We start from the raw sequence: 11,580 nt of genomic DNA, 5'->3' as shown, positions 1-11,580 counted from the left end.
GAGGGATTTTAGTAGTTGACCAGTTAGGATAGACCTTGCATGGTCACCCAGATAGTGTACAACTGTTGCGAAAATGTCCCCAAACTACTCGATCGGATCGAGTAGTATGTCATATACACGGACTGGATTGATTTCTAGAATATGACTGTTAGGATTGAACTCCGTCAAGTTAACCAAGATGTAAATATTCTAGAAATATCCCGAACTTACTCGAGCAAGGCGAGTAAGGCGTCCTACCTGAGGACTGGAGTGACTCTAGGGCAAGTCTGTTAGGTATTAACCCTGTCGAGTTGCCCAAGACGAAGGTGCCAAAAGAGTATCCAAGACCTACTCGAGCTAGTGAGTAGGGTTTCCTTTAACCAAGGACTGGATTAATTCTTAAGACAGAACTGTTAGGTACGAACCCCGTCAGGTTGCCCAAGACGTAAATGTCGAATGGATATCCAAAACACACTCGAGCGAGGCGAGTAAGGTGTCCCTTTAATCAAGGACTAGAGTAATCCTTAAGACAGAACTGTTAGGTACGAACCTCGTCGGGTTGCCCAAGACGTAAATGTCAGAAAGATATCCAAAACTTACTCGAGCGAGGCGAGTAAGGTGTCCTTTTAACCAAGGACTGGAGTAACTCTTGGGCAAGTCTGTTAGGTACTAACCCCGTCGGGTTGCCCAAGATGAAGGTGCCGAAAGAGTATCCAAGACCTACTCGGGCGAGGCGAGTAGGGTGCCCTACCTAAGGACTAGAGTGTCTTTTAAGACAGAACTGTTAGGTACGAACCCCGTCGGGTTGCCCAAGACGTAAATGTCGAAGAAGCACTCGGAGAAAAACCATAAAACTACTCGCTAGCTGCTCCAATGCTGAGCGTAGCTTTCGAGATGGGGTATTGGTTTGAGTGAGCAAGAGCCAAGTAGTCGATATAGGAAAATCAACTTTATTTGGATTTGTCGAAGTTACAATAACTGTAAAGTGACAGACTCTGACTCTTAAGACCTACCCCTTGCTCGTTGGACGTGAGCAATGACTGAATTAAACTTATTCGAAGATGGTACTAGTCGGTATAGGGGTCGACTAGATTTGTGGAAGGGTATCCTTTAGGGGAGGTGCCCCAAGGGCCTTGCGGAGTGAGTCACACTGGAAGGTCGTGTGAGAGCTCTTTGAGTGGATAAAGCACTTGCGTAGTAGTACTTTGCTGATCCTGTTGCCACCCTGAGACGATCCACCCTGGTGCGGGGTGCGTGGTTTACCCTGAGAATGGGTACCTGTGGTTGCCGGCTTGTGCTTCTTTGAGATGATGATGTTGCGCGCCATTGCGCCCAACGTTGATCACTCTGCGGAGGTCGCAGTTGGAGTAGTCGTAGTTGTCGCCTTGTTGTTCTTGTAGGGTGTTAGCGAGGTGCTGACGCCTGAACGCCCTCTTCTAGTTGAGCTGGCGACAACGTTCGTAGAGATCTTCTGCTAGATACTGCTCATCTAGTTGGATGGTGAAGGTCACCGCTGGAGGGGGAGGAGCGGATAGATCTTCCTTCGTAATAGCTTGGGCTTCAATGATTGTGGGAGGAGGAGTTTCCATGTTGTCGGAATGGTACTCGTCGAAGTACTCAGAATTGTAGTCGTCGAGGTTGAGATGCTCCGTGGAATCGCCCTCAGGTTTTTCGGAGAGACGAACCATGAGGATTTTATGGCAGAGGTCTTGAACTTCTTGGTTTTGTTTGCTTGAGGACGGGTCTAAGGGAGTGCTCTGTTGGTAGGGCAGATCCGCTGGCTGTGAGGCGGAAGTGTTTGGATCTTGTGCCTTCCTAAGATGCACTGTCCGTCCTTGCGGCATTGCATATATAACCAAGTTAGGGAGGGAGTCCTGACCGGACTTGAGATTCTTAGTCGAGTTGGACTCGACTTGTTTACTGTACTGGATTAAGCCATCCAGCTGGTCCTCCGGATCGGAAGAGTACTCAGATTCGGAGTCGGTTAGCCCACCAATTTTAGAGTATATGTGCTTTGGGTGAGCGAGAAGCGGGACGCCCATCTCTACACGGAGGGCGTTCTCGTTCATCCAGTGTAGCCATGATTGAGTAGGAGTCAGCCCCTCAGGCTCCTTGATCCAGGGTTTGTCATAGGTTGAATTACTGGATTGTTCTGGAGCTTTAGCTTTTCCCTTTTTAAGCTTGATCAGTTTCCAAAGAGCGTCAGCATGCTCAGTTGGTTTGGCCATAGCATCCATGAACAGCTCGACATTGTCTGACCAATCTTCGAGATCGTCGAATGGTTCGAAGTTCTCGAGACCGTTCATGAAACGATCGAAGTCCTGATCGAACTTTGACTCGACTGGTTTCGGAGTCCGAGTGTGAGCAGCTTTCGGTGAAGGGTTTTGAGGTGTCCTGGAGATAGACGGCCCCATCCGAACAAGCTGGGGGTTTGTCTCACCAGCTCTCCCGCAGATTCCTCCTCCTGCTTTCTGCTTTTTGTTTTGCAGAGTGCTTTCGGCCACCTTAATGCAGTCGGCAAGCTTCGAATTTACCCGATCGATTTCTGAGAGCATATCACCCGACCTCTTCTGAGGTGGGTTTAACGCTTCAGGGACCTACTGCGACGTATATGAGCCGAGAGCAGTTTCTGCAAGTTTGATGCAGCCCTCAATTGACCGCGAAACTTGATCTACTCCAGCAAATAGTCCTGAGTTTTTGATCTTAGGGCGTTTGATCGTCTTGAGATGAGTCAAGTATTTTCCAAGAGTTTTGGAAAGATGAGGTTTTTTGGAGTCAGAGTTTGTGTCAAACTCGTCTGAACCGAGAGTTCGGGTCGAAGTTGACACGTTTTCTGGATTATCCGAGTCGAGTTCGGGTAGAACTCTTTTTTCGTCGAGATCTGCAGACTCGCGGATGCCGGCGAGCTGGGAGCGGGTTCTTGGCTTAGGTGAATTGGGCGTGACAAGGTGGCTGTAGAAGCCTCCTGTTCCGTCAGCTGTGCATGCCCAGGAACCAAAAACGAGGGTTGTGCCTTCCGGCACGTTGTTGGTGTTACTTGATCCGGCCATCGAATTCGCTGGTGAACTCGTCGAATCCCCTACCTGGCGCGCCAGCTGTCGGTGTTTACCGCCAAGCCTGCTCAGGGATACCCTTTGCAGTAGGGTTTGTAGGTAGGGATCGACTGTTCTAGAACTCGATGGTACAAAGAACACAAAGATTTAGACAGGTTCGGGCTGCGAGTTTGCGTAATACCCTACGTCCTGAGGGGTTTGTATTGCCTTAGGTGTTAATGTGTTTCGAGGGGGTCCCTGCGCGCCTTTAAATATCTGGGGGGACAGGGTTACATGGAAAGTACTAGCCGAGTACAGTTGGAGTCCTACTACAACACAATCAGATATTTTTTTTGTACTGCAGCTAGTTCTATGTCTATGTAAGTAATTACAAAAAAAACTAAGTACATTCATGAACTATCCTTTACTCTAAAATATTCTATGTCTATAAGAAGCCCTGCTGTCTGATCTGACACACATGTCCTCGCTTCTGATCCCAAAAGGAGTGCGAGAAATCCTCGACGCCAAATGTCGATCCTTTCTCGGGGCGGGCGACTCCCACGCTGCAATGGCTCCCAATGACTCATTGGGTGGGAACGGGTCTGCCTTTCAAAAGCATGTGATGGCCTAGGTGTGAAGAAGATGGAGGATGCCAACCACTGCCTGCTCATGAAATTCGTTCACGAGCTTCAAAGCCCGGATCTCCTCCCAATCCAAAACGCCTCGTTTGGGCTGAACTCCAGGCTACCGAGACGTCACGTTCGTTCGGGTCGGCAACAACACCTTGACATCCTTCTGGCACAACTACTGGCTGCTTAGTGATACGCTAGCCAACATTCTCCCGGCTCTTTTCTCCCACTGCACTTCCTCGGAAATAACTGCCGCGGTCTTCTGCCCCTCCTCACACTCGACCCATTTTTCCGTCCTTGACTCACTATTGCCGCTTCTGAAGAGCGCCGCCGACTTTCTGATTGTCTTTTTTTCTCTGCAGCTTACTGCTTCCACTGATCAACGCCACCTCCTCACTGCCCCCATCAGAAGAGTTTAGGTCGTGTTTAGATGAAACACAAAAAATTTTGCGATGGAATCTTACTAATTAGAAGTACTAAATTAAATCTATTTATAAAATTTTTTGGACAGATGGGTTGTAAATCGCGAGACGAATCTAATGATGCTAATTAATTCATGATTAATCCATAATTAACGAATGGTACTATTGCAAATCATGAATTAAGTAGTCTCATTAGATTCGTTTCGCGATTTACAGCCCATCCATACAAAAAAATTATAAATAGACTTTATTTAGTACTCTATGTATATGTCTAAACATTCGATGTGATATTTTTTTAATGTTTACGGGATTTACGAGTTGTAATGGCCTTACTTATATGGGCGCCTACCATGCTCTGCACCAGTTGGACCCCAATACCCCGACTCCATGTTAATCTGGTCAACGCGTCTGCCGAACAAAGTTAAATTCTTCTGTTGGTTACGGCACCACGGGCGCCTGAACTCCCGTGCTCACCTTGTTCAAACAAAACCTGCGGAGCCGGGAAGATTCAAACTGTGAACTCTGTCCTCCTACCTAGGCTGTGTTTAGATAGAGCGCAAAATTTTTTTCGGCGAAATCTTGTTAATTTGAAGTACTAAATAAAGTCTATTTATAAAACTTTTTGCACAGATGAGTTGTAAATCACGAGACGAATCTAATGATGCTAATTAATCTATGATTAATTCATAATTAGTGGATGGTTATTGTAGCATCGCTGTTGCAAATCATGGATTAAGTAGGCTCATTAGATTCGTCTCGTGATTTACAGCCCATCCATACAAAAAGTTTTGTAAATAGATTTTATTTAGTACTCTATGCATACATCAAAACATTCGATGCGATGTTTTTTTGTTTACGGAGTTTACGGGTAAAAATCTCGCTAGTTGGAGAACGATTGCCACATCTTCATTGACTGCTCTCGATCTCGGGAGATCTGGCATCGCCTTGGCCTCTCGCCCCTGGAGGGACACCAGCCCATGCTTTGGGTCCTTCGATGCGGGCTCCCCTCTGCCTCAAACTACTCGGACGGACGTCATGCTTCTCCTCCTTCGGCACATGTGGAAAGCTAGGAATGCTCTGATTTTTTACCACAAAAACTCCACCCCGTCAGACATCCTTCGTCGAGTCATCCACTGCCTAGACAACTGGTCCTGCAGGTTTCGTCGCCTTGTTTGGGAAGTTGATGTCTGGAAGGACTGGATTCATGCTAAAATTTGATGTAACTCTCCGGTTCTTTTTCATGTAATCTCCCCTTTTTTTCCTCCTGTAATCTCCGGCTGGTATGCCAAGTTATGCTTGTACTTAATCCTGCAAGTCATTGATCCCCATATTGCTTAAAAAAAATGTTCCATCGATTTCGCCATGGTTGGAAGTCGGAACTATGGAATGGGCATTTGGAGAGAATCCTGAGTAGTGGCCCCGGGCCCAGGCATGATCTCTGACCGTTGATCTGTTGCATCCGACGGCTGCCGCGACCACACAGACACAGAATTGCCCGTTGGATTCTCTCCTTTCTCAGCCTGCCCCCCAATTCTCCTTCCGTCTCCTCAATCCGCCTCTCCGCCGATCAGCCGCGCCGCCGCCTCCCTCGCCGGCGCCCGTCATCTGGAGGCCTCGGTCGTGGGTCCCTCCATCCCCAACCCGCCTTGGAGCCGACGGGCCTCGGATCACCTCCCCTGCCGCGGCCGCTCCTCCGTCAACCAAATCCACCGCCGCGGCGCGCGGCGCGGGTCCCCCGCCTCCACCGATCTCGGGTGAGTGTCCCGCGCCCGCCATCTGTCTAACGCAGCCATGTTTCCGCGCTCCCCTGACGGAGCGCTTGGCTCTACTGTGAAATCGTCTGTGCTCGTGAGCGGACCTCGAATTGCCCTGCTTGCGATTTATCTGTGTTTCTATGGCATGCATAGGGATTGAAATACTAGACTGTCGGGCGATGGCCTTTTGTGGAACGCAAATATCTTGTTGCATTCGGATAGGCAACTGCTGGTCTGTGGTCTTTACTCTCTACTCTAATCCCTCAGGCGTGAAACGTGGTGTTTGCCCTACGCCTGCTTCCACATTAATTAGGTTCAGAATAGGGAAGCAATCAAATATTGATTTTTCTTGTTTATTTTGCATTTTCTGCTGCCGCAGTGGTCAGGAGGCTCTAAAATAAGTACCTATTGTGTATTTTGTCTGTAAATGAATGATGCTGGCTTGAGATGCCAGCTATAAGAAATCACTCGACTTCACTTTTCTGCTTGTTAAGATGTTCACTGCAGAATCTTCACATTTCTTGTATAAGGAGAGACAATCAAGTTAGTTAGGCCTTGGCTTTGGTATCAAGTCACTACGAACTTGCTATTTTCGGACAAATTTTGGATCAGTTTTAGCTTCAGAACAGGGAAGCAATCAATTTTTTTATGTTGTTTATCTTGCTGTATTCTGCCGGTGATGTGGTTAGAGGCTCTAAAAGAGGTACCGTTTGTTCTTTTAGCGCTAATGATGCTGGCTTGAGGATGTTGATTATAAGAAATAACTCGACTTTTACTTGTTGTTCCTGGGTTAACAGAAAATGGCAAGAGCTTAACATAGATTTTGAAATTTCTATTACATTTTTAATATTAGCACTTTTTCATTGTTTGCAGGAATGTTTCCTAAAATCATCAACCGAGTCATATGACATGCACCTTTTCATTTTGAATTCTTATTTTAATTGAAGACAATTTAAGCATGGCGGCTAGGGCCCTGTTTCTTTTCGCTTATAAGCGGATTTTGGATGAAAATAAGCGAAAAGCCCACCCAAATATTTTGATTAGTTTTCGATTTTCTAGACCGACGCTTACCAGGAAAGCCCGAAAACAACGTGAAGCCTGATTCTCCACACCGGCGCCCAGAACTCGCATAGCCCATAAGCGACGCGCTTTTTCCTCGGCTGCCCCTCTCCCCGACGGCCCCTCCCCGCCGCCCCTCGGCACACCTCCTCCCTGCTCCGGCGCGTAGGCCATAAGTGGCGGACCATCCAGAAGGATCCCGAGTTCAGCCCAGTCCTCTCGTCCCGCTCCAACATCAACCTCAAGGTACCTTCCCCTGCATCTCTGCCGCTCCTCCTCCTGTACCCTGCTGCCATGGAGGTATCCGCCCACGTCCTCCTGATCTTAACCACCCAAATACTTTCCTTCTGAGTCCTGATTCGTGCCTATGGCGCTCGTGATGTTTCGCACGTGCGCGTTGTCTGGTTTCTGAGCATGTGGTGCTTTTCCCCTGCATCTCAGCTGCTCTGTTAGCTGTGTGGTGGTTCTAGGATGCTAGGATGCTTGGTAGTCCCCCTGGTGCAGTTTCGTTGGTAGCAGATTTTGGGGCATTCGAAGACGAGATTTTGAGTTTTGGGAACTGATAAATGTAAACTAAGGTTGAAATGGTGGCCCTCTGCTGCGTTTGCCGATTGGATGCTGTGATGTGATTTTGTGCCCAAGGACAATTTGAGTTGTCCTCACAGTCATCATTCATGAACAGTTGATAATCCTATAGTCGAATTCAGTGTTGCTGGTCACATCGATTGGTATATTTGTGGTATTAATCTATTTGATCTAATAGTAGTATAATTATGTAGTCAAGATACTCAAAAAATATAAGAATTATTGAATTCTGCTCGTATTCAGCAAAAAAAAATAGATACCATCAACCTCAAGGGCATTTCAGATATTTTACCAAACACCCAGCCTATCCAGTCAGCCTCAACTTAGAGAATCGACTCAAAATAATCAGAATTATCAAACACCCAGCCTATCCAGTCAGCCGATTCTCCAAACAACTGGCTTATATCAGAATCCTGATTCTCAAAAAAGCGAGGTCCAGAAAAACGGAAACAAACAGGGCCTAGATGGGCTCAGTTTTAAGCATGCAGACACTAGCAACTTGCTATTTTCGCACAATTTATAGCTTGGCTGAAAAAAATATATATAATACCAAGTCCCCTGTCAAAACACTTTGTGCACCATGGTAGTGTCGATTTCATTATTCAATCATCAGAATATTTTTAGTGTGTTTTCATTTGTATCTGATTCGTGTTTTTAATGTAGCATATGCATTTAGATAGCAACTGTTGTGTGTGGAGGATTTGGCCTAAAGTTTCAGGATATGTCCGACCATAGATTTTACCCACCCAATAGTAAAATCCAGCAAATAAAGCAAAAACAGTATGGAAATAGACATGAATGTTTTGAATAAAAAATCACAGTGGAGAGTCATCCCACTCACTGCTTTGTTTTTTACAGTGGAGAAAAAAAATCATGTGTGCATGAAGCGCTGAAGTTTGAAGAAGATTAGAATAATTTTATTGACTTTCTTATGTTTTTTTTGTTCTTAGAAGCAAACAATGTCTGGGGAGGGTGGCTACTTGGACAGGACTAGCATTGGCATAACCAATTAATAGAGTAATCATGAAAGGAGCCCGAATTTTACAGTAGCAAGATAATTTATGACTCATGTAGAATGGTATTTTGATGTAAGAGTGAAGATAGAATGCTAACTACTCAATTTGGCATAATTACTGTTAGGAACCTTGCATAGTTCATTGCTTTAAACTGAAAATGGAGTTTTCATTTGCTTTGCTTGTTCTGGCTGGTTTACCTTTGCTTAATGTTAGCTTTATTTTCTATATTTTGTGGGTCCTAAAATTGCCAGAAATATTAGTTTCTTACCTGTTTCTCTCAAATTAAAGCCACTGTTGTATCATCGACGATCCAATGAAAAGTGTTAAGTAGATTATTTCTGGATAATTTTGTGTTCTTTTCGTCCTTGATTATTTGACAAACAAGGGTAATTTTTTACTTCTGATTCTGTGCCAATTTAATTTGATTGTCATTTGTAAATTTTGATTGGAACAGCATAGTAGAAACAGAATAAGTCATTGTTTCAAAGGCAAGTGCAGTGGTAGTTCTGAATTGTTCTGTTTTTCATCTTTACTTTAGATGCTGTTCATCCAAATGAATTACTAAGTAAAACGTACACTGGCATATGAAATAAAAATTTCTGTAAGGACCTTTTTTCTATATATGCCTCCTAGGCTATTTTTTGGCCTTTTCAATCTAACAGTTTAATAACATGCGGAACTAAAGTTTTAAGAAGTGGCCCATTTGATATGCCCAACAGGTTCGGCACGACCCTCAACTTGGTCACACCAATGGCTTGATTTGTAACTCAAGAGCGGAAGAGCCTAGTCAGGCCAAGCCAACCGACATATCACGCCAAGCCCGTTGGCCTGACCGAAAGGACTACTTAAAATTTATCTTCACATTTGCTATTACTAAGATTTTAGACTAAAAGCAGGCTAAAAGAATATAAAATTCCCTTCCTACTACTTCCTTTTGCCATTATTTCAACTCACCATTATCTTTTGTGGTCCTTGTTCGTCGTATACTCTTATGAATGGAAAGCGTCTTATGCATTGCAGGTTTCATTTAGATTGGTAACCATAGTGTAGCAATGTATTGGAGGAGCCATGCCATCTAGACAAGCAAGTAGCATTGTCAGCCAAAAAAAAACAGCAACAATTGATTTGCCAGAGAAAGGTGCAAACATCGTAAATATGTCTCAAGGAATTTCTCCAATGTCAAAAGATAAAGGTCCTACAACAGAACCTGGAAAGGCTGTGGGCATCAAACGGCTGCAGACTGATACTCCCTCAAATCCTGGATATCATAATGTTTATGTAAGAAGGAAAGTAGAATCTGAGCATAGTAAAGTGAACCCTTCTCAGGAGTTGGAAGGTAATGGAAGAGACAAAGCAAAAGAGCAGGAGGCACACCAAGATGTTCAACATGAGGAGGCCAACAGGCCTCAAGTGGCATCTCCTGTTGCTGAATCTGTAGAAATAGTATCTTCCAAATCTCCTGAAAAAATAAATCCAGAAATTGTGCCAGAGAAAACTGAGCCACCAGTTGCTTCTAGCACTGCAATTCAAGAGGATGTGAAACCGTTAAACATACAATACTGGAACGAGAGATTTAATCGATTACAGACATATTTGGAGAGCTGTGATCATTCGACCCAGGAGGGGTATTTGCGAAGTAAGAAGTTTGTTAACACCTTTGTAACTTTGAGATTTCCCCTCGTATAATACTGATTCCCTTCTGTTAATTTCAGAGCTTAGGTCCCTTTCGGCAGCTGGGCGAAGCATGCATGCGATTGAGCTGGAGAAAAGGGCAATACATCTCCTAGTGGAGGAAGGTGATATATTACTGTTATTCTTACTTTTCTTGCCATATTGAAGGTTATGGTCATTTCGTTTACACTGTCTTGTCGCACAGCATATGCTTTTGCATCTCAATAGTTTTTCCCTACCCTATATGTGGCATGCCCCATGCATCCCCATCCTATATATACTTTGTCCATTGAAGTACATACTATGCTGCCTAAGCTCCCTCCCTCCATTGGAGTACATACTATGCTGCCACCTGCCCACCTCCCTTCAATCATTTTTACCGTTGCCTGTGCCTTCAGCAACTTTGGAGCTTCAGTGTCAGTATGTGTCTAAGCACAATGGGTTGCATTAGCTTTGTACGAGTTGCAAAGTTTTGATGCCCTGTGTATCCAGGATTTGACCGGTTTGATGTATCCCTTCTAAGTCACTTTAACAAGTTGTAATGCTTTCTTTCTGTACTCTGTACTCTGTAGTATCTAGCAACCACAGATGGTACTGGTTATATCTGATATCCATATTTACACTTGATCTGTCATCTAACTAAACAAACAGACATCCATTGTGATTTTGAGTTACATTTTTGTGATATAGTGACGCTTTACTTTAACCTAGTTCATACCATAAAAAAAAACCTAGTTCATGTTTTCATTTTAAAAATCCGTGTATCATTGCATCACACAGTAACACTGGTTTGCAGGGAAAGAACTGCAACGGATGAAGGCTTTGAACGTTCTTGGGAAGGTCTCCCCAAATGCTCCGTCGAAGGCAACACCTTTGCAGCGGCAGTCTCAGAAATGAGATACTCATGTAACATCAAGAGAGCTGCAATGTCTAGCTCCAGTTTTTTTATGACCCACCTTTTCCGGCCATGTAATGCTTCTTTTTTTCTTCTTCTTTTTTGTATTCGTTTCACTGTTCCACCACCCCTGTGACGTGGGTTTGTTGTAATGATATGTAATTAGTAGTAACTCGTATAGATAAGCTTGCCATTCTTAACGGCAACCAAACTATTTCTGTTGTTCCTTTCATCCTTTGTCATGTACTGGTGATTTGCGTGAATGTCAATGTGATATATGTTTTTTTTTGTAGAAGAGACATTGTGGGTTTTTTTTTTTTTTTTTGAGATGAAGAAGAGATAATGTGGTAGTCGTGGGAAATCCGCGAGACACTAATTGTCCCCATATTTGATTTAGATCCCCGGCCCGGCCTGCTAACACGAGTCGGCCCAGTTAGATTCGTATCTCGCTCAGGGAGTGTGAACCAATTCAGCCCGGCCTAGTGGGAGCTGGCGCCTGGCCAGCCGTTCGTCGCTTCAGTCACACCACACGTTCCCT

At 44.7% G+C, this 11,580-nt stretch overlaps 1 protein-coding gene across 3 annotated transcripts; it reads left to right on the top strand.

Moving 5' to 3' along the window:
- The first annotated feature begins 5,384 nt into the window (after window positions 1-5,384).
- On the top strand, window positions 5,385-11,337 carry LOC120691451. Of its 3 annotated transcripts, none has more exons than XM_039974520.1 (4): window positions 5,385-5,816; window positions 9,497-10,112; window positions 10,189-10,272; window positions 10,944-11,337. In XM_039974520.1, exons 2-4 carry the CDS (start codon window positions 9,545-9,547, stop codon window positions 11,042-11,044), a joined length of 753 nt encoding a protein of 250 aa, XP_039830454.1. In that variant the 5' UTR covers window positions 5,385-5,816; window positions 9,497-9,544; the 3' UTR covers window positions 11,045-11,337. The 3 variants fall into 3 exon arrangements, with proteins under 3 accessions (XP_039830454.1, XP_039830455.1, XP_039830456.1); XM_039974521.1 differs by having other exon boundaries at window positions 5,409-5,816; window positions 9,196-10,112; XM_039974522.1 differs by lacking the exon at window positions 5,385-5,816 and adding an exon at window positions 6,974-7,121.
- Window positions 11,338-11,580: the final 243 nt, after the last annotated feature.

Source organism: Panicum virgatum, chromosome 9N, assembly GCF_016808335.1.
Source record: "Panicum virgatum strain AP13 chromosome 9N, P.virgatum_v5, whole genome shotgun sequence".
Taxonomy (NCBI): Eukaryota; Viridiplantae; Streptophyta; class Magnoliopsida; order Poales; family Poaceae; genus Panicum; species Panicum virgatum.
The sequence above is the reverse complement of the archived record's forward strand: the minus strand, read 5'-3'. Positions and strand labels throughout refer to the sequence as shown.